General features: G+C 54.3%; 1 protein-coding gene across 1 annotated transcript in view; it reads right to left on the reverse strand.

The window, feature by feature from the left end:
• Window positions 1-315: 315 nt before the first annotated feature.
• The window catches only part of LOC144677863 (helicase SRCAP-like), a gene marked incomplete at its 3' end in the record, with an annotated part of 28,230 nt that continues 5,476 nt past the window's right edge, over window positions 316-23,069 (reverse strand). Inside the window, exons 4-15 of the mRNA XM_078537864.1 lie at window positions 20,397-20,625; window positions 18,944-19,185; window positions 18,401-18,482; window positions 16,929-17,018; window positions 16,601-16,780; window positions 15,313-15,572; window positions 13,700-13,877; window positions 12,982-13,118; window positions 12,202-12,371; window positions 10,423-10,615; window positions 2,184-2,320; window positions 316-502 (exon numbers count right to left, since the gene is read on the reverse strand). Coding sequence (XP_078393990.1) covers window positions 316-502; window positions 2,184-2,320; window positions 10,423-10,615; window positions 12,202-12,371; window positions 12,982-13,118; window positions 13,700-13,877; window positions 15,313-15,572; window positions 16,601-16,780; window positions 16,929-17,018; window positions 18,401-18,482; window positions 18,944-19,185; window positions 20,397-20,625 — 2,085 coding nt within the window. The remainder of the gene's footprint in view (window positions 503-2,183; window positions 2,321-10,422; window positions 10,616-12,201; window positions 12,372-12,981; window positions 13,119-13,699; window positions 13,878-15,312; window positions 15,573-16,600; window positions 16,781-16,928; window positions 17,019-18,400; window positions 18,483-18,943; window positions 19,186-20,396; window positions 20,626-23,069) is intronic.

Genomic DNA, 23,069 nt, shown 5'->3' on the forward strand with positions numbered 1-23,069 from the left:
TCTGTAACCTCCTCCAGTCCCTACAACCCTCCCTATCTCTGTAACCTCCTCCAGCCCCTACACCCCTCCCTATCTCTGTAACCTCCTCCAGCCCCCTACAACCCTATCTCTGTAACCGCCTCCACCCCAACAACCCTCCCTATCTCTGTAACCTCCTCCAGCCCCTACAACCCTCCCTATCTCTGTAACCTCCTCCAGCCCCTACAACCCTCCCTATCTCTGTAACCTCCTCCAGCCACTACACCCCTCCCAAACTCCGTAAACTCCTGCAGCCCCCGCCCTCGTCGCTGCTGCCGCCCGGTGGGCTAGCCTTACCTTGAAGGGCTGGTACTCCAGCGCCCGGAGGACGCACGAGGCAGTGGTGTAGCAGATGCCCCTGGTGATGAAGGGCGAGTGGATGGGCCGGGGGTCGAAGAGGTTCGGGTGGTTGCAGACCTTGCGGAGCTGCATCAGGATGTTGATGACGCTCATGAAGTGTCCCGTCTCCAGCGTCTCCTTGGTGCTGACGGAGCCAACAGAAAATTGCCTGTTACTCGCCCATCGGAGGGAGAGGGGGAAGCGGGAGGGGGAGGGGGAGGGGGGAGGGGAGGGCTGGCACTGCACCAACCCTTAGCAGGGAGCTCCCCCCGCGACGGAGCAGAGTGAATCAACTGGACCCCGTCTGGCAGCACCCAGGTGCCCGATCTTTGGCAGCGATTATCCAGCCGCAGACACTCGCCAGCCCCGCTCCCTCCCCACGTTGCCCCGTACACTCCCAGCGCAAATTCGCTTCGCATGATGATGGAAACGCACTCCGCCCGCGGGTTCAGGGAACGCGTCTACCTCACGGAACAAAAAATAAACCAGCCCCCTCTCCCTCCCTCCCTCGCGTCTCGATGGTTAACACGGTGACCAGCATTACCTCGCCCTTTCGGCTCCCTTGCCCCGAGGTGGGTCAGTCCCCAGTTTGCGCCCCGGCGTCTCCGCGTTAACTGACGTTTCCTGGGGACCTGTTCCGGTTGGCATCCTTTCCGAGGCCTCGACATCCTTCCGGAAATGCGGTGCCCCAGAACTTCATTTCTGCGCCCCTGCCCCCACTCACCCCGCCGCGCCCCCCCCCCCTCGCTTTAAATCTCTCGATACGATTCCCCTCTCCCCGTGGGAGCGAGTCCGACACTCTCCCCGCTCTCCGGGTAAATACGTTTCTCCCCAATTCCCCGTTGGGATTTATCAGTGACTCTCTCATGTTGACAGACCCCCCGCCTCCTCCTCCAGCCTGAGTTCTGGTCTCACCCGCAAGGGGAAACATCTTCTCTACGTCTACCCTATCGAAACCCCTTTCGTTATCTCAAAGATCTCGATCAGGTCACCACCTCGGCCTTCTCTTTCCTAGAGAGAAGAGCCCCAGCCTGTTCAGCTTTCGCTGCTCATGATATCTTGTCCCATTTTGGCATCCTTTCCTTGAAAATGCAACCATCTCTCCCCAACCGCTCAAAATCTTCTCAATAATATGGAGACCAAAGCTGTCCAGACTCCACACACACACTGTAACCAGACCAGAACTTTGTGCAGTGCTCAAAGTGCAGTTTCACCATGTCTCAAGCAACTTCTCACTGTCCCCATTAAACACTCCCAGGACAGGTACAGCACGGGGTTAGATACAGAGTAAATATCCCTCTACACTGTCCCCATCAAACACTCCCAGGGCAGGTACAGCACGGGGTTAGATACAGAGTAAAGCTCCCTCTACACTGTCCCCATCCAACACTCCCAGGACAGGTACAGCACGGGGTTAGATACAGAGTAAAGCTCCCTCTACACTGTCCCCATCAAACACTCCCAGGGCAGGTACAGCACGGGGTTAGATACAGAGTAAATCTCCCTCTACACCGTCCCCATCAAACACTCCCAGGACAGGTACAGCACGGGGTTAGATACAGAGTAAAGCTCCCTCTACACCGTCCCCATCAAACACTCCCAGGACAGGTACAGCACGGGGTTAGATACAGAGTAAAGCTCCCTCTACACCGTCCCCATCAAACACTCCCAGGACAGGTACAGCACGGTGTTAGATACAGAGTAAATCTCCCTCTACACCGTCCCCATCAAACACTCCCAGGACAGGTACAGCACGGGGTTAGATACAGAGTAAACCTCATGCCCCATACGGGGAGCTGTGCACTCAGCGCACCGCGGTCACTTACGAGGCCTGGGACATGAAGTCGTCGTACAGGTAGCGCTGACGCTTGGAAAGCCGACACTGCACCACGTGCTCATATTTCTTTGGCATCTGTTTCTCCACATCGAGTTTGATCCTGCGAAGGAGGAAGGGTCGGAGGACCTGGGTGGGAGGGGGGGAAGCACAGAGCACAGACAACTTGGTTAAAAAAAAGATGCAATGAATCAACGGCCATTGCCAGGTGAACCTGACCAGACAGGCTGGGGGCGTCAGGCAAAATAGCCGGTACATTCCCAGTCCGCGTGGGCTCACAGATCCTGAATGTCAGTCTCCGTTCTCTAGGTCGTGGGGGTGTCGCAATCCTGCTCTCCGGTCTCCAGCTGGCAGGGACGTACAGATGCCATGTGCTGCTGCTCCACATCGCCTCAGTTCCAGGAGGAAGGCCAATACATCGGTGCGCACTGAGGGACAAGGTACCCAAGTGTCCGCTGGCCTACTAAGCAACGCACGGTCAGTGAGGGAGATGTCAGCCTGAGTGAGACAGAGGCTGAGTATATCTGGGATAAAAGCAAAATACCGCGGATGCTGGAAATCTGAAACAAAAACAGAAAATGCTGGGAAAAGAAACTCAGCAGGTCGAACGGCATGTGTCAACGTTTCGAGTCCTCGTATGACTCCTCTTCAGAGCTCTGGAGAGTCATACGGGCTCGAAACGTTAACTCCCTGTTTTTCTCTCCACAGATGCTGTTGGACCTGCCGAGTATATTTAGGAATTTGGTTCAACGTGGGAATTCAGTGTGTACGGGAAAGAGGTGCTTTAGGTCATGTTCTCTGCAAGAAGTAGAGTGTGCTGAGTCGGGATTTCGGTGAAGGAGGAGGAGCTTTTTTCCTTCCACTCTTTCAGCCCCCAGTATTTGATTTCCACTTTGGAGCAGCAGAAGCAGCAGGTAAACCGATAACTGGCATTGTTAGTTTTATCAGTATTTTAAGTACTGTATTGTGTTATCAGTATTGTAATGTTTACTGGCAGTGCCAAAACCTATTAGCAGGCGTAGGCTTTATTAATTGTAGTTAATAATTGCTAATGAGTTAATTAACAAACACATTTGGCAATGGCAGGGCAGGTGACGTGCTGCAATTGCAGGATGTGCGAGTTTCTGGATACAGCTGTAACCCAGGGCAAACGCGTCTGCACTAAGCGCTTGCGGCAGCAGGAACTTCAGCTCAGAGTTATTGAGCTGGAGGCCGAGCTGCAGACACCGCGGCACCATCAGGGAGGGGGAAAGTTACCTGGACACTTTATTCCAGGAGGCGATAACACCCCATAGGATAGGGTCCTCCGATCTGGTCAGCAGTCCGGGGACAGGAGGGTGTGACAGTAAAGTGAGGCAGGGAAGGGCACCCAGGAGGGCAGGAGTGCAGGAGTTAGAGCTTCTTCAATTGTCCAACAGGTTTGTGGTTTTTTTCAGCTTGTTTGGATGAGTTGTGGGGGCTGAAGGGTGGATGGGCTCACTACTGTGGTGCCATGACCACAGGAAGCTGTTCAAGCAGCGGGGAGTTAGCAGGAATGCTGTGGTCGCATGGGAAAGTATAGTCAAAGGGATCGACACCATTCTCTGCAGAAAAGAGCGCGAGTCCAGGCGGCTGTGTTGCCTGCCCGGTGCCTGGGCTCGGGACATCTGCTCAGGATTGGAGGGTAACTTGCAGTAGGGGGGTGGGGCAGGGGGGACCCAGTCATCGCGGTCCCTGTGGGTGCCCACAACATAGGCAGGACAAAGGAGGAGGTTCTGCACAGTATTAGGCACCAAATTAGAAGCAGAACCTCAAAAAGTCATAATGACTGGATTATTACCTGAGCGACGTGCAAATTGGCATAGGACAAATCAGATTAGGGGGATGAACGTGTGGGTCAAAGACTGGTGTGGGAGAAATAGGTTCTGGCTCATGGGGGCACTGGGGAAAGTGGGATCTCTACTGTTGAGATGGTCTACACCCCGAACTGTGCTGGGACCGGTGTTCTTGCGAGTGGCACAACGAGGAAAGGAAGAGAGGGTTTTAACCCAAGTAGCGGGGGCAAGGGTGCGAATTTGCGAAGATGTGGTACATCAAAGAGTAGAGGCGAGGCAAAAGAGAAAGATATTACTACGGGAAATGAAAAACAGACGGTGACAGGAAGAGATAGAGTACACAAATCTAACAGTAAATCAACAGCTGAGACTCAAGGTTATCAAAAGATAAAACTAAAGGCTCCGTATCTAAATGCACAAAGCATTTGAAACAAAACAGGTGAATTGAGAGCATGCAGAAATAAATAAGCACGATTTGATAGCCATTACAGAGGCATGGCTGCAGGAGTACATGAACTGGGGCCTGAATATTCAAGGGTATAGGACATTTCGGAACGACAGGAAGCGAAGACAAGGTGGAGGGAGCGGCTGTGTTAGTTTAGGGTGGTATTAGCACAATAGAGAGGGATGACCTAAGGTCAGGAAACCAGGATGTGGAAACGGCTTGGGTGGAGATGAGAAACAGTAAACTCACTTGTGGGAGTCATGTACAGGCCCCCCTAATAATAACCACATGGTAGGGTTGAGCATAAAGGAAGAAACTAGAGGGAGCTGGCCAGAAAGGCACGGCGATAATCATGGGCTATTTTAATCTACATATAGACTGGAAAAGTTAGATGGGCACGGGTAGCCTAGATGAGGAGTTCATCGGATGTTTCTGGGATAGTTTCTTAGAAAGCACATTCTGGAGTTGACCAGAAAGCAGGCTATATGCTGGACTTGGTATTGTGCAACGAGATAGGATTAATTAATGATCTCATGGTGAAGGCGCCCCCAGGTAGCTGTGACTATAACATGACTGAATTCTACGTTCAGTTTGAGGGAGAGGGGAATGGGTCCGAGACTATGTTTTTAAACTTAAATAAAGGTAATTACGAGGGCACAAAAGCAGAGCTAGCTAAAGTGAATGGAAAGTTAGGGCTAAGGGACAGGTCAATGGAGATGCAGTGGCAAACATTTCGGGGGATGTTTCAGAATACACAGAGTAGATACATCCCAACGAGTAAGAAAAAAATCCAAGGGATGGACACACCATCCGCAGTTAACGAGAAAGGTTAAAGATAGTGTCAAATTTAAAGAAACAGTATATAATTGTGCAAAGGTAGGTGGAAGGTCAGGCGATTGGAGAGAAACAGCAAAGGATGGCTAAAAGATTAGTAAGGAGGGAAAAGTTAGGGTATAAGAGAAAGCTAGCCAGAAATATGAAAAACAGATCAGAGTTTCTATAAGTATTTAAAGAGTTAACAAAGTTGGTCCTATAGAAAGTGAGTCCGGAGAATTAATAATGGAAAACAAAGAAATGGCAGGTGAATTGAACAGGTATTTTGCATCAGACTTCACTACAGGAGGATACAAGTAACAACCCAGAAGCAGTTACAAATCAGGAAATGCGGGGGGAGGGAGGAACTTAGGAAAATATAATCGCCAGAGAAGTGGTACTGAGTATAATTGTTGGAGCTGCGGGCTGACAAGTGCCCGGGTCCTCATGGACTTCATCCGAGGGTCTTAAAACAAGTGGCTAGTGAGAAAGTTGATGCATTGGTTTTAATTTTCCGAAACTCCCGAGATTCTGGGAAGACCCCATTGGATTGGAAGATAGCAGATGTAACTCCATTATTGAAAAAGGGAGGGAGACAGAAAGCCAGGAATTTACAGGCCAGTTAGCTTAACATCTCTCGAAGGGAAAATGTTACAAGCTATTATTAAAGAGGCTGTAGCAGGGCATGTGGATAAGTTCAAGGTCATGAGGCAGAGTCAACATGGTTTTGTGAAAGAAGAATCGTGTTTCACCAACTTATTGGAGTTCTTTGAGGAAGTAAGTAACATGTGCTGTGCATAAAGGGGAACCGATGGATGTACTATACTTAGATTTCCAGAAGGCATTTAATGAAGTGCCACGTCAAAAATTATTGCGGAAAATAATGGTGCAGAGGGTAGCATATTAACATGGATAGAAGGTTGGCTAGCTAACAGGAAGCAGAGAATAGGCATAAATGGGTCACTTTCTGATTGGCAGGATGCAACGAGTGGTGTGCCACAGGAGTCAGCGCTGTAACCTCAACTGTTTACAATTTATATAAATGACTTGGATGACAGGGTGGTTGCCAAATTTGCTGATGACACCAAGATAGGTAGGAAATGAAGTTGTGAAGAGGACATGAGGAGGCTACAAACAGATATAGATAGGTTAAGTGAGCGGGCAAATGGAATATAAAGTGGGAAAATGTGAAATTGTCCGTTTTGGCAGGAAGAATAAAAGAGAAGCATATTATCTAAATGGTGAGAGATTGCAGAGCTCCGAGATGCAGAGGGTTCTGGGTGTCCCAGTGCCACAAATCGCAAAAGGCTAGTATGCAGGTACAGCAAGCGATTAGGAAAGCTAATAGAATATCATTTGCTGCGAGGGGAACTGAATACAAAAATAGGGAGCTTATGCTTCAGTTGTACAGGCCACTAGCGAGAACACGTCTGGAGTACTGTGTACAGTAATGGGTCACCTTTTCCGAGGAAGGACGTAAATACATTCGAAGCAGTTCAGAGAAAGTTCACGAGACTAATACCTGGAACGGGTGGGTGGTCTTACGAGGAAAGGTTAGACAGGCTAGGCTTGTATCCGCTGGAGTTTTGGAAGAGTAAGAGGAGGCTTGGTTGAAACATGAGACCCAGAGGGGACTTGGCAGGGTGGATGTGGAGAGGATATTTGCTCTTGTGGGAAGATCTAGAACTAGGGGTCAGTGTTTTAAAAATAAGGAGTCGCCCATTTGAAAAGGAGATGAGGCAAAAATTTTTTCTCTCAGAGGGTGGTGAGCCTTTTGGAGCTCTCTGTGGAAGCAGAGTCTTCGAATATTTTTAAGGATAGATTCTTGGCAAGCAAGGGGATGATAGATTGTAGGTGAAATACGTATTTGTGGCTGCTATCAGATCATCCATGATCTTATTAAATGGCAGAGCAGGTGCGAGGGGCTGAATGGCCAACTCCTGATGCTTGTTCTTATGTTTCTATGCTATCCCTCCCTCAACCCTCAGTAAACCAATTAACGTATCTCAAAAGGAAAGGTTGGCCCTGTACCCATTGGAGTTTAGAAGAATGAGAGGCGATCTTATCGAGACAGATAAGATTCTGAGGGGGGGGGAGGGGCTCGACAGGGGGGGATGCTGAGAGGATGTTTCCCCCTCGTGGGGGGGAATCTAGAACGAGGAGGGGGCACAGTTTCAGAATGAGGGGTCTCCCGTTGAAGACGGAGATGAGGAGGAATTTCTTCTCTCAGAGGGTGGTCAGTCTGTGGGATTCTCCCCCCCTCCTCAGAGAGCAGTGGAGGCCGGGGCGTTGAATATATTCAAGGCAGAGTGAGACAGGGAGGCGAGGGTTATCGGGAGGTGGGGAGTGGGTACAGACAGGAATGTGGAGCTAAGGCCACAATCAGGTCAGCCGCGATCCCAGTGGATGGTTCAAGGGGCCAAACGGCCTACTCCTGGCCCTATCTCGGTTCATCTCAACAGAGGGCGCTCAGCATGCTGCTGTCCTGCTCGGACGAGCGACAGACACTGCGCTGCACATGGACGCAGATGTCGGAGAGGAGCAGCGGCGTGTAAAACCGAATGTGCACCTCACGCCTCTGGAGGTCCTAAGAGGATGGACTCCTCTTCCGTAGAAGGGCGGGTTTCAAGGAGGGTGGAAAGACGACTTGGCTGGTGCTCCCGCGCGCGCCTTCACCCCACAGGCGCCGCATCCGCATCTCTCGGGTACGGGCAGAGTGGCAGAGGGGGAGGCTGTGAGAAAGAGGCGAATGGAAGGTGCGTAAACCCTCAGGCCTCGCGGGCGGACGGGCCTCAAGAGAGCGAGGGGGAAAGGCCACAGCCTCACCCAAGCGTGCGACCCCCATCTGCGGCCAAAACCACCGCCCGCGCCCTTCACCAGCTTTTGGAGCCGGAGATCCCAACGCCCTCCTGGCCCTGCCACCCACCCTCCGCAGACTCGAGCGGATCCCAATACTCCAGCCCCTGCCTGATAACTCGCAACGAGTTTGAGCTGCGCTGGCTGACCCACACTGGCTCGCGGTCCAGGTACGCCTCCGTTCTAAAATTCTACTCTGAACAAGTGCCAGATGGACTCAAAACGTTTAATACGTTTCTCTCTCCACAGATGCCGCCAGACCAGACCGGCTCAGTTTGTCCAACAATTTCTGCCTTTGTTTAAAATTCTGATCCTTGTTTTCAAATCTCTCCACGTCCGAAACTCACCATCCCAATGTCTGTAACCTCCTCCAGCCCCCTACACCCCTCCCTATCTCTGTAACCTTCTCCAGCCCCTACACCCCTCCCTATCTCTATAACCTCCTCCAGCCCCTACACCCCTCCCTATCTCTATAACCTCCTCCAGCCCCTACACCCCCTCCCTATCTCTGCAACCTCCTCCAGCCCCTACAACCCTCCCTATCTCTGTAACCTCCTCCAGCCCCTACAACCCTCCCTATCTCTGTAACCTCCAGCCCCCTACACCCCTCCCTATCTCTGTAACCTCCTCCAGCCCCTACAACCCTCCCTATCTCTGTAACCTCCTCCAGCCCCTACAACCCTCCCTATCTCTGTAACCTCCAGCCCCCTACACCCCTCCCTATCTCTGTAACCTCCTCCAGCCCCTACAACCCTCCCTATCTCTGTAACCTCCTCCAGCCCCCTACACCCCTCCCTATCTCTGTAACCTCCTGCAGCCCCTACACCCCTCCCTATCTCTGTAACCTCCTCCAGCCCCTACGCCCCTCCCTATCTCTGTAACCTCCTCCAGCCCCTACAACCCTCCCTATCTCCGTCACCTCCTCCAGTCCCTACACCCCTCCCTATCTCCGTAACCTCCTCCAGCCCCTACAACCCTCCCTATCTCTGTAACCTCCACCAGCCCCGAAAACCCTCCCTATCTCTGTAACCTCCTCCAGCCCCCTACACCCCTCCCTATCTCTGTAACCTCCTCCAGCCCCTACACCCCTCATCTCTGTAACATCCTCCAGCCCCCTACACCCCTCCCTATCTCTGTAACCTCCTCCAGCCCCTACAACCCTCCCAATCTCTGTAACCTCCTCCTGCCCCTACAACTCTCCCTATCTCTGTAACCTCCTCCAGCCCCCTACAACCCTCCCTATCTCTGTAACATCCTCCAGCCCCTACACCCCTCCCTATCTAACATCCTCCACCCCCTACGACGCTCCCTATCTCTGCAACCTCCTCCTGCCCCTACAAACCCTCCATATCTCTGTAACCTCCTCCTGCCCCTACAACTCTCCCTATCTCTGTAACCTCCTCCAGCCCCTACACCCCTCCCTATCTCTGTAACCTCCTCCAGCCCCTACAACCCTCCCTATCTCTAACATCCTCCAGCCCCTACAAACCTCCCTATCTCTGTAACCTCCTCCAACCCCCTACACCCCTCCCTATCTCTGTAACATCCTCCAGCCCCCTACAACCCTCCCTATCTCTGTAACATCCTCCAGCCCCTACACCCTTCCCTATCTAACATCCTCCACCCCCTACGACGCTCCCTATCTCTGCAACCTCCTCCTGCCCCTACAAACCTTCCCAATCTCTGTAACCTCCTTCTGCCCCTACAACTCTCCCTATCTCTGTAACCTCCTCCAGCCCCTACACCCCTCCCTATCTCTGTAACCTCCTCCAGCCCCTACAACCCTCCCCATCTCTGTAACCTCCTCCAGCCCCTACAACCCTCCCTATCTCTGTAACTTCCTCCAGCCCCTACACCCCTCCCTATCTCTGTAACCTCCTCCAGCCACTACAACCCTCCGACATATCTGCACTCCTCTGATTCCGGCCTCTTGTGAATCGATTCAATTCCCATCGCTCCACATCTGGTGCTCTTGTGCCTTCAGCTGCCTGGGGGTCCCCTCAGCTCTGGAATTCCCTCCCTCCTTTTTAGACTCTCCGATTGCCCACTAACTCCGCACGACACGACAAATAGCTAAGGGACACTGGGTTTTTTTTTCAAAACCACGCGGGTTGAGAGATGGATGTCGGGGAAGCAGAGAATCCACCCCGCCCACTACCAACCCCCACCCCCGGCCAATCAACTTCCCTCTTCATACAGCACCGCCCCCGGGATTTGGAGCACCCATTTGAACAGGGGCGGGGTCGAGGCTTGGGACGAACGTCGGGAGGGAGGGAGGGAGGGACGCGTCGGAGACGGGTTACCTTGTGCAGTCGCTTGACGAGGTTCTCGTTGTACTCCTGGCTGCCCTCGATCATTCCCGTCAGCGGGTTGGAGAACCACTCCTTGAACTCGCGGTGGGACTGGAAGACGTGTGGCATCAGGAAGTGCATGAGGGACCAGAGCTCCATCAGGCTGTTCTGCAGCGGGGTCCCGGTCAGCAGGAGGCGCCGCTGGCTGTCAACACACAAGAGGGAAAACGAAAAAATAAACAAGAGCGAGCTGGTGAGAGACGGGGATCATCAGACTGCATTACTGGGGGCGGCTGGGGAAGAGTCCGGGAGGTGCAGAGTCTAAAGGACACGCTGAGAGAGGGAACAAGGTGCATGAAGGATGAAACAGGCAGGGGCTGAAATGGAAAAACAGGAGGAGCGATGGTTGGGGAGGTGGGTAGGGATGGCATGGCTGCAGCTTGTTCAGTCTTTCCTGATGATACCCTGTCAACTTTGGATATCTCCTTCTGTGCATTTCTGCACTTAGCTCAGGGCCTCAACATGCTTTTAATAACGCCAAGATCAAAACTGCTCAAAGGACTCCACTCCCAGAGCCAATCCAGCACGGGGTTAGATACAGAGTAAAGCTCCCTCTACACTGTCCCCATCAAACACTCCCAGGACAGGTACAGCACGGGGTTAGATACAGAGTAAATCTCCCTCTACACTGTCCCCATCAAACACTCCCAGGACAGGTACAGCACGGGGTAAGATACAGAGTAAAGCTCCCTCTACACCGTCCCCATCAAACACTCCCAGGACAGGTACAGCACGGGGTTAGATGCAGAGTAAATCTCCCTCTACAACGTCCCCATCAAACACTCCCAGGACAGGTACAGCACGGGGTTAGATACATTCTAAAGCTCCCTCTACACCGTCCTCATCAAACACTCCCAGGACAGGTACAGCACGGGGTTAGATACAGAGCAAAGCTCCCTCTACACTGTCCCCATCAAACACTCCCAGGACAGGTACAGCACGGGGTTAGATACGGAGCAAAGCTCCCTCTACACTGTCCCCATCAAACACTCCCAGGACAGGTACAGCACGGGGTTAGATACAGAGCAAAGCTCCCTCTACACCGTCCCCATCAAACACTCCCAGGACTGGTACGGCACGAGGTTAGATACAGAGTAAAGCTCCCTCTACACTGTCCCCATCAAACACTCCCAGGACAGGTACAGCACAGGGTTAGATACAGAGTAAAGCTCCCTCTACACTGTCCCCATCAAACACTCCCAGGACAGGTACAGCACGGGGTTAGATACAGAGTAAAGCTCCCTCTACCCTGTCCTCATTAAACACTCCCAGGACAGGTACAGCACGGGGTTAGATACAGAGTAAAGCTCCCTCTACACCGTCCCCATCAAACACTTCCAGGACAGGTACGGCACGGGGTTAGATACAGAGTAAAGCTCCCTCTACACTGTCCCCATCAAACACTCCCAGGACAGGTACAGCACGGGGTTAGATACAGAGTAAAGCTCCCTCTACACTCTCCCCATCAAACACTCCCAGGACAGGTACAGCACGGGGTTAGATACAGAGTAAAGCTCCCTCTACCCTGTCCTCATCAAACACTCCCAGGACAGGTACAGCACGGGGTTAGATACAGAGTAAAGCTCCCTCTACACCGTCCCCATCAAACACTCCCAGGACAGGCACAGCACAGGTGGGGCAAGTGGGGTTATGGGAGGATTGCAGGGCAGGGATTGGGGCGGTGTTGGTGTGAAGCCTGAACGAGCGGACTGCTGGGGGGGGGACACAGACCTGTTGAAGTTCAGCAGGGACTGCCAGCGTTGCGACTTGAAGTTTTTGATGTTTTGGGCCTCGTCCAGTATCATGTATTTCCAGTTCTTGCGGCGGAACGCCTGGTGGTCCTGGAGGACCAGTTTGTAGGAGGTGATGCAGACGTGGAAGGCATTAGGCTTAGTCCAACCCTGAGGGCAAGAGGCAAAACGAAACGCGATTACAACACTCAATACCTCGTCCCCGCTGATTACGGCCTTGGTCTTGCTCACCGTGCGTGCTGCTCTTCGACCATGTGGAGCACCGCCCTCAACTGCCACCCTCGTCACCTCCGCGGCTGACACCCAACGACTTGCGTTTATTTTTTTCCCCCCTCAACAAACAGGGAGTCCAAGTGCAGAGCAGGAACATTGGATCGTTGCTCGTCATCTTCAGCCAGGCACCGAGGCCTCAACCCTCCTGGCTTGAGGGGAGATGACTCCCCCATTGGTGGCCCCTCGGGGCTGACTCCCCAAAGGATGCGAATCATCCCTATTCACTTACAATTTCCCATAAACTCGGTTTGCTCACTCCTTAGCCTGTCAATGCGCCAAAATCGGAAAGGGGCCGACTTATGGGCGGCCACTGTCGGGTCGCCGGCGACGTTAGGCTGGACATGAATCCGTTAAGCCACCAACCTACACCCTTTGGGAGCAGCAACACGGCAGAGGCCCAACACAGACCCTTGCCGCCTGCTCCACCACACCACCCCCCCACCACCCCCCCGCCCCCCCATACCCCTCGGGGGCCAATCACTCTTACCTGCCGTTTCATCTTCCGCTCCTTCTGAACTCCGTAGTAGGTGAGGATCTTGAAAGAGGGGCACCAGCGTTTAAACTCCATCTCCCAATTGAGCATCACACTGGTGGGCACGATGATGAGGTGGGGGCCCCAGTTGCCTAGGAAAGAAGGGAAAACAGTACAGGCCGAGCAAAGGCATGATGTCGAGCACCCCCTCCGCCAGGGCAAATTGGTTGGGGGGAGGGGAGGCAGCAGAATGGCATTATAGTGCTCTGCTGCTTTTTTTTTTTAAAAAAGGACAGTACGCTGGCATTATAGACCTCTGCTCCTTTGGTATGGGATGTATCAGCACTGGCATATTCTCCTGCTTACAGGCAAGGCAAAAAGGAGAACCCTTCGGTATTATAGCATGGGGGGGCGGATTTGGTTGGCATTGTAGTATTCTGCTGCTAAGGGGATAGGGTGCTGGCTTCACACTATATCTCCTTATGGGGTTGTTGCTGCTTTAGGATTCTGGCGTTAACAGGGCATTGCAGCATTCTGCTGCTAATGTGGGCGGAGGGGGTGCCACGTTTACGGCAGTATGGTACGTAGAGGGGGCTCGCATCAGCGTTGTACAATCCTGCTGCCACAGGGAGGGATCACGCACACCCTCTCGGCCCATCCCATCACACAGGCTCCACCCGCCACTAACTCCAACCCCCACCCGCCGTTGCAAAGGGTAAATAAGTGTACATACATTTCTCTATCGCCAGGTGGGCCAGGAGGGCAATGGTCTGGATGGTCTTGCCAAGGCCCATCTCGTCAGCCAGGATGCCGTTGAGCTTCTTCTCGTACATGGTGACCAGCCAGTCGAGGCCGATGTGCTGGTACTCACGGAGGGTCCCGCGCAGGAGCGAAGGGACAGGAGTCTTCACCTGTAGCACAGACAAACACAGGGAGGCGGGGAGCACCCCATTCAATTACTGACTAAACACAGCCGTCTCAGCGGTGCTGCGACGTCCAAAGGATTTGCAAGTTAACGGCTGAACGCCATGCACATCTGGGCCAACGTTGCCTGGAGCATGCAGGTGGCCAGCCACAAGTCGGCCCCTTAGCCTGTCAATGCCCCAGCAAGGTTAAGTAGCAAGCAAATCGAGTTTATGGGAAATTATAAGTGAATAGGGATAGGTTGCATCCTTCAGTGAGGGAGTCATCCCAAAGGGGTCGCCAAGGAGGAGTGACGCAACGTCATTCAACTCTTCCCATGGCAGGGACAGCAGCAGGGTGGGTCAGCAATCCAGAGGCCTGGGCCAATGATTGGGAAACAAGTCCAATCATGACGCCAGGGCAATTTATAGTCAGTTCGTGAAACACAGTCGGAACAAAAAGCTCTCCGTAAAGATGGCTGTGGAATCGCTGGATTGCGGCAAAAACCGAGCTGATTCGCCAAAATCCTTTAGGAAGGGGAACCTGCAATCCGTGACTGGCGGATTTGGCCTACACCTCACCCAAGGCTCGCTGCAACGAGACTCTCGCCAGCATTCCTGCTGACATGCCATGGCAGGGGCACTTCGCCACAAACCCCCTCCGACGTTGCACGTCACCGCCACCATGCTCCAACCACGAGCTCAAGGAACTTGCCCACCAGCCCACACCGTGCACCCGCAGCCTTCCCTCGCTCCCTGCCGTGACTCACTGTGCGACCGGAGCCACGTGGCCACGGCTGCCACCACCACCCCCAACCTTCATTCCTTCCCATCGCTCCCTTTCGGCTTTCCCGCTCCTATCCCTTCTCCCCTGCGCCATCTCCTCCCCGCACAACTCCTCAGCTACCTCACCATACGTCCCACCGCTCCCTCGTGGCCTCTCCCCCAGTCCTCCGGGCCTCTCCGCCTGTCCCAGCTCTCCCCTCCTCACCTCTCCCAACGACAAGTCACTTAAGTAGCACAGAACGTGGAACAGTGCTGAAAAAAGGAGACATAGAGGCGAAGAGTTTCATCACGCACTGAACAGGACAAACGCTAGAGTGCCAAATTTTCAACGATCACCATCATGAATAACACAAGAGGAAAAAGGTGCTGCTGGTTGACAAGTCTAGTCCAGGTTTGAGCTCCCATGAGTCGACGTGCGAACCAATTGGCAGCCTTTCCTCCTGCATTATTCATAGTTTTGATCCATGGAAATTTGGCTGCATTCATCCCAACGTAGACAAGACGAAAAGCTTGGGTCACGTATCTCTCTTGACAGCAACCCCCGGCCCACCCTCCTCCTCCTCACTCTCGTCGGGGTCTGCCTGGCTGACTTGCTGCAGTAGGCAGCACCTCCAGGATTGACGCGCGGCCTGGCTGCCTCTTGCGTGCACTCGGGTACCTGGGTGGTGGCCAACGTGTAGCCCTTGGGCTGGAGGCTCTCAGCTGCTGCTGCAATGTCAGTGATCTCCTTCTTGGGCCCCTTAACATCGGCCTGGGCCAGTTCTCGGTTCAGCTCCACGTCATCAGGCTCGCCCTGGATCAAGTACTCCACCCCGATGTCCTCATCAGTGTTGTCCTCCCCTTCGTCCTCCTCCTCGTCTTCCTCATCATCTTCCTCCTCGTCTTCATCCTCGTCTGTTGCAGTTGAGTTTTCAGAGTCTGAGGGAGGAGGAGCAAAAGTTAATCAGTGGACCGAATGCAGACGAACAAAGCTCCAGACTACAGTACCAGACTCTGCTGCATTAGTTTGGGGATTGATACTGGGCTATGGGGAGAAAGCGGGGCAGTGGGATTAGTTTGGGATTGATACAGGGCTATGGGGAGAGAGTGGGTATGTGGGATTAGTTTGGGATTGATACAGGGCTATGGGGAGAAAGCGGGGCAGTGGGATTAGTTTGGGGATTGATACAGGGCTATGGGGAGAGAGCGGGGCAGTGGGATTAGTTTGGGGAATGATACAGGGCTATGGGGAGAGAGCGGGGCAGTGGGATTAGTTTGGGGATTGATACAGGGCTATGGGGAGAGAGCGGGGCAGTGGGGTTAGTTTGGGGATTGATACAGGGCTATGGGGAGAGAGTGGGGCAGTGTGGTTAGTTTGGGGATTGATACAGGGTTATGGGGAGAGAGCGGGGCAGTGGGGTTAGTTTGGGGATTGATACAGGGCTATGGGGAGTGAGCGGGGCAGTGGGATTAGTTTGGGATTGATACAGGGTTATGGGGAGAGAGCGGGGCAGTGGGGTTAGTTTGGGGATTGATACAGGGCTATGGGGAGAGAGCGGGGCAGTGGGATTAGTTTGGGATTGATACAGGGCTATGGGGAGAGAGCGGGGCAGTGGGATTAGTTTGGGATTGATACAGGGCTATGGGGAGAGAGTGGGGCAGTGGGATTAGTTTGGGGATTGATACAGGGCTATGGGGTGAGAGCGGGGCAGTGGGATTAGGTTGGGGATTGATACAGGGCTATGGGGAGAGAGCGAGACAGTGGGATTAGTTTGGGGATTGATACAGGGCTATGGGGAGAGAGCGGGGCAGTGGGATTAGGTTGGGGATTGATACAGGGCTATGGGGAGAGAGCGAGACAGTGGGATTAGTTTGGGATTGATACAGGGCTATGGGGAGAGAACGGGGCAGTGGGATTAGTTTGGGATTGATACAGGGCTATGGCGAGAGAGCAGAGATTTTCTAACCTGTTGAACTGCTGCTTTCTTCATCCTCCTCTTCCTCTGTGGTGGTCTCGTCATCTTCCTCCTCGTCCTCCTCCTCCTCTTCCGTGTCGGAACTGTCATCGGAGTCGGACTCTGGCGTCTCAAAGGAATCGGAGAAAGCCGCGCTGTACTTCTTCAGCAAGGCCTCCACGGGCAACTCACCTGTGCAGAGAGAGAGAGAGAGAGAGAGAGAGAGAGAGAGAGAGAAGGAAACAGGGGTTGATTAACAAAAGCAGAAACTCACAGGGAAAGGGGGTGTCAAAATAAAACCCACGGTGGGGGGGGTTAGCGCGTTGGCTTGGTCCCTTACTTTCTTTCGCAAGGTCATCCAGCTCAGCTTTGTGATCCACCTCTCCCTCCAACGCCTCCTCCGCATCAATCGTCTCCTCCTCATCCTCAGCTGCACACAAACAAACAGCCAGTTACAGAATAACTGAGAGGAGCTTCACTCAAACAATGACCCGCCACCCCGAACCCCTCGATTAGATTCCAGTCTGTAACTCACTCCCGGGTATCTGTTATTCTATATATAAACCACCCTGAACCCCTCGATTAGATTCCAGTCTGTAACTCACTCCCGGGTATCTGTTATTCTATATATAAACCACCCCGAACCCCTCGATTAGATTCCAGTCTGTAACTCACTCCCGGGTATCTGTTATTCTATATATAAACCACCCCGAACCCCTCGATTAGATTCCAGTCTGTAACTCACTCCCGGGTATCTGTTATTCTATATATAAACCACCCCGAACCCCTCGATTAGATTCCAGTCTGTAACTCACTCCCGGGTATCTGTTATTCTATATATAAACTACCCAGAACCCCTCGATTAGATTCCAGTCTGTAACTCACTCCCAGGTATCTGTTCTTCTATATATAAACCCCCCGAACCCCTCGATTAGATTCCAGTCTGTAACTCACTCCCGGGTATCTGTTATTCTGTATATAAACCACCCCGAACCCCTCGATTAGATTCCAGTCTGTAACTCACTCCCGGGTATCTGTTATTCTGTATATAAACCACCCCGAACCCCTCGATTAGATTCCAGTCTGTAACTCACTCCCGGGTATCTGTTATTCTATATATAAACCACCCCGAACCCCTCGATTAGATTCCAGTCTGTAACTCACTCCCGGGTATCTGTTATTCTATATATAAACCACCCCGAACCCCTCGATTAGATTCCAGTCTGTAACTCACTCCCGGGTATCTGTTATTCTATATATAAACCACCCCGAACCCCTCAATTAGATTCCAGTCTGTAACTCACTCCCGGGTATCTGTTATTCTATATATAAACCACCCCGAACCCCTCGATTAGATTCCAGTCTGTAACTCACTCCTGGGTATCTGTTGGTCTCTATAGAAACCGCACCCCCTCCCCCCTCAATTAGGTTCCTGCCTCAGGTTACATATTAGATGGCAAACCGTTGCTAGCCTCAGTTCCTGGCACCCAAGGAGCAGACTTTGCCTCAGTGTGGCTGGGCTCCGACAAATTTGAGTGGCAGGAGGGTCGATTCAGGTCCCAGCAATGCTGACTGTCCGACACCAATTTCTGCCAGAGCAACACAGCCAGGTCGGCTCCATGCTTCCTTAGGCGACTGTCCAAGACATGCGGCCGCATGGGGCCTGGGCTGGTGGGTGCGCAACACAACGTGCACAACACAAGGTCCCCCAGGCCCCACAGTCGCAGGGACAATCGCCGGAGGCAAGGGGGGTGACGATGCAAGGAATTAACCAACCCGCCGCTGACACTCTGCACTCAAGCCAACGCCTACCTTCGTCCTCATCGGCTGTGAACTCCTCATCCTCCGGCTCCTCCCGCTGGTCTCGGCTCCTCTTCAGCAGTGGGTGTGCGTTCTGAGGAGATCGGAGGGGGCCAAAAAAGAGACAGACGATCTTTCGCTTGGGCCAAATTTAAAGAACCAGCAGTGACAAAGGCTCCCCTCCGACTATGCGCACCACCCACCCACCCCCACCCCGCAACCTGGGCCACCGGCAACAACCCTCCGACTGTGCGCGCCACCCCCACCCCGCAACCTGGGCCACCGGCAACAACCCTCCGACTGTGCGCACCACCCACCCCCCCCCAACCTGGGCCACCGGCAACAACCCTCCGACTGTGCACACCACCCACCCCCAACAACAACCCTCCGACTGTGCGCACCACCCACCCCCCAAACCTGGGCCACCGGCAACAACCTTCCGACTGTGCAAACGGACCCCAAATGGAGGGCTGGTGTCTGACACTGGCCAATCCGGTCAGGTCCGAGCTGCCGTCTCGACCTCGCCGCGTTACCCGGGGCGATGCGGCCACCCACCTGCAGAGCCCTGCCGGGCCTGGGCTGCAGCTCCTCGGAGGACTCGCTGTCGCTGCTCCCGGCGCTCGCCCCCTCCTGCGCCAGGCCGGCGGGCAGCGAGCGCAGCACCTCGTCCAGGGGCAGCTCGCTCTCCCGCCGCAGCAGCTCGATCTCCCTGCGCCGGGTCTCGGCGTCGTTGCCCGCCTGCTTCTCCTCCACCTCTATCGTCTCCTCGTCGTCCTCTTCCTCGTGCGGCTCGAAGTCTGCAGGGGGGCAGAAACAAGAGGGGTCAGGACCTGTGGACCATCGGCAGGTCGGCGGAGAGTGCCAGGGGTCAGCGCCGAGGCCTCAAGATATTTACAATCTACACTCAGGACTGCGGCGCAGGGGCCGATTGCACTGCAGCCCCGTTTTGTTGACGACACACACATACACACACACAAAATAAAAAGATCGGCAGGAAAGCAAGTTGCGAGGGGCTGACAAAGTCTGGCCAGTGAAATAAATCGAGTGGGCAAAACATTCGGCAGATGGAGAATAACATGTGAAAAAAAGGTGGTTGTTCACTCTGGCAGGGAGAATAGAAATGCAGAATATCGTTTAAATGGAGAGAGGGGCTGCTGAACTCTGAGGTGCGGAGGGATCTGGGCGTCCTGGTACATGAATCAGGAAAGGTTGGTGTGCAGATGCAGCAAGTGATTGGGGAATGTTGGTCTTTACTGCGAGGGGGATGGAGGATGAGGGTCGGGATGTCTCGCTCCGACTGTACAGGGCGTTTGGGAGACCACACCTGGAGCACTGGGGACAGTTTTAGTCTCCTTACTTAAGGAGGGACAGACTCGTACTGGAGGCCGTTCAGAGAAGGTTCACTCGGCCGATTCCTGGGACGAAGGGGGTTTGTCTTGTGAGGAGAGGTTGAGCAGGTTGGGCCCTGTACCCATTGGAGTTTAGAAGAACGAGAGGCGATCTTATCGAGACAGATAAGATTCTGAGGGGAGGGGCTCGACAGGGGGGGATGCTGAGAGGATGTTTCCCCCTCGTGGGGGTGGAATCTAGAACGAGGGGGAGAGGGGGCACAGTTTCAGAATGAGGGGTCTTCCGTTGAAGATGGAGATGAGGAGGAATTTCTTCTCTCAGAGGGTGGTCAGTCTGTGGGATTCCCTCCCCCCCCCCTCAGAGAGCAGTGGAGGCCGAATATACTCAAGGATGAGTGAGACAGGGGGGGGTCGAGAGGTTACGGGGGTGGAGGGGGAGGGCACAATCGGCAGGAAAGTGGAGTTGAGGCCACAATCAGATCAGCCGCGATCTTGCTGAATGGGGAAGCAGGCTCGAGGGGCCGAATGGCCTACTGCTGCTCCTCAGCTTTAGGATCACATGGAGACAGTGAGTTAGGGAGCCTTCCACTGCCCCCCATCACCCCCACCCCGCCAAGCCCAAGCCCACAGCAGCAGGGAAACGCGCTCCGATCACCCACCTTCGTCCTCGGTGGCGGAGCCGGAGACGGGAGGGGTGGAGGCTGCTGAGCCAGCCAGGGAGGACCCCAGCTGGGACGACCCAGGCTTGCTGGCCGGCAGCGACTCGTTGAGGCTCTGGCTGAGCAGGTCCGAGTACTTCTCCGTCTGGCCCACGATGAAATCCAGCTGCAGGTCCAGGGCCTTCTTGCGTTTCTCCTCCAGGCGGGACTGCTGTTTGAACTGCACCACCTGCACCCACAAACAAACCAACCGCGTTGAACAAAAAAAAAAACAACCAGGAGCCGGACCTCCGGAGAGGAGAGTGACCACGCTCGCAGCACGGGAGGCCACTCTGCCCGTCGGGTCTGTGCCGGCTCTCCAAATCAACCATTCACCCAGTGCCATTCCCCACCCCCCACACCCCGCTGTTCCCCCAGCCTTCCCCACGTTAACCCTGCGCATCCTTTCTTTCCCGATAAAAATCCCATTCCCTCTCGAACCCCTCGATTGACCCTCCCTCCCTCACACTCTCAGGCAGCGCGTTCCGGATCCAAACCCCTCGATTGACCCTCCCTCCCCCACACTCTCATGCAGCGCATTCCAGACCCTAACCCCTCGAGTGACCCTCCCTCCCCCACACTCTCAGGCAGCACGATCCAGATCCTAACCCCTCGATTGACCCTCCCTCCCCCACATTCTCAGGCAGCGCGTACCGGACCCTAACCCCTCGATTGACCCTCCCTCCCCCACACTCTCAGGCAGCGTGTTCCAGATCCTAACCCCTCGATTGACCCTCCCTCCCCCACACTCTCAGGCAGCGCGTTCCAGATCCTAACCCCTCGATTGACCCTCCCTCCCCCACACTCTCAAGCAGCGCGTTCCAGACCCTAACCCCTCGATTGACCCTCCCTCCCCCACACTCTCAGGCAGCGCGTTCCAGATCCTAACCCCTCGATTGACCCTCCCTCCCCCACACTCTCAAGCAGCGCGTTCCAGACCCTAACCCCTCGATTGACCCTCCCTCCCCCACACTCTCAAGCAGCGCGTTCCAGACCCTAACCCCTCGATTGACCCTCCCTCCCCCACACTCTCAGGCAGCGTGTTCCAGATCCTAACCCCTCGATTGACCCTCCCTCCCCCACACTCTCAGGCAGTGCGTTCCAGATCCTAACCCCTCGCTGCGTGAAGAAGTTTCTCCTCCTGTCTCCGTCGCTCCTTTTACCCATCGCCTTCAATCCGTGTCCCTCTGCTTCTCCATTCTTCCCCCAATGGGAACAGTTTCTCCCGATCCACTCTGCCCCAGAACCCCTCGATCAAATCTCCTCTCGACCTTCTCTTCTCTGGGGAGAAGAGTCCTAACTACTCCAATCTACCCCGGGAACTGAAGTTCCTCATCCCTGGAACCATTCTCGTGAATCTTTCCCGCACTCTCTCTCTCTCCAATTCCTTCACATCCTTCCTAGAGTGCAGAGCCCAGAACTGGACACAATACTCCAATGGATACCAGGGCAATGTTTTATAAAGATTCATCATAATGTTTTAAAAAGTCACGACAGGAGCTGACGATTTGGGGAGGCCGGAAGTCAGGAGGTTGAACGGGAGCAGGGGGGGGGGGAGAGAGAGAGAGAGAGAGAGAGAGAGAGAGAGAGAGAGAGAGAGAGAGAGAGAGGCGGGTGTGGGGATGGGAATGTGGAACTCGAAAGACAAACAGATCAGCCATGACCTTCTCAGGTGGCGCAGCAGGCTTGAGGGGCCGAATGGCCCAAGGGCTATCCAGTTCCCCAATTCACCCCCCACCGAGCACTCAATTTGGGGACAGGAGGCCATTCAGCCCCTTGAGCCCGTTCCTGACCACATAGTCCCTGGCAAATCTGTACGCCGTCTTCACCACTGCCGCAAGGAAGCTCATTCACCTCAGGTTTTCCCAAGTTCCAGTTGACACCCCCGCCCAGCAGCAAAACTGCTCCACATTTCCCCCCCGCCGCCGAAGAGCATTGTTTTCACCAACTCCTTCAATCATCGAAATAGGACCTTCAACGCTCAGGAGGCCGTGCCTCACTGCCCACCGCTCGGCGGCCTCCCGGGTACAGGTTCATCATCCCGCCCCTTCTGGCGAGGGTCTCTGCCCTTCCATCGCCACGTCGGGCCCAGTTCCAACCTCCCCGACAGCGCCCCCACCTCCAAACCCTGCCTCGGCTCGTCAACCTTCACAGGCTCTGGGCTCGACTATCCCGACGCCGCTCCCGTTCAACCTCCCGACTTCCGGCCTCCCCAAATCGTCAGCTCCTGTCGTGACTTTTTAAAACATTAATTTGTGTGTGTGTGTGTGGGGGGGGGGTTAGAAAACCGCTGGCATGTACATTTATTGCCCGCCGTCCATTGAAGGTGGCAGGATGGTAGCCCGGTGGCAATGCAGAGCCCTGGGTAATGATCCACCGCAGCTTGGGGAGCTCTCGCCTGAATTCATGCATCTGACTGCGAAACGCCTGCCTCATTACCAACCTGCTCAACAGGGGGGAGGCCATCTGACCCAGCGGCTTCATGCCAGCTCCTGGCAGAGCGAACCCCCCCACCCCCCACCCGGCTCGTGAGAGAGAGAGTGTGAGAGAGAGAGAGAGTGTGAGAGAGAGAGAGAGTGTGAGAGAGAGAGAGAGAGTGTGAGAGAGAGAGAGAGAGTGTGAGAGAGAGAGAGT

Source organism: Cetorhinus maximus, unplaced genomic scaffold, assembly GCF_964194155.1.
Source record: "Cetorhinus maximus unplaced genomic scaffold, sCetMax3.hap1.1 HAP1_SCAFFOLD_3197, whole genome shotgun sequence".
In the NCBI taxonomy this organism is placed as follows: Eukaryota; Metazoa; Chordata; class Chondrichthyes; order Lamniformes; family Cetorhinidae; genus Cetorhinus; species Cetorhinus maximus.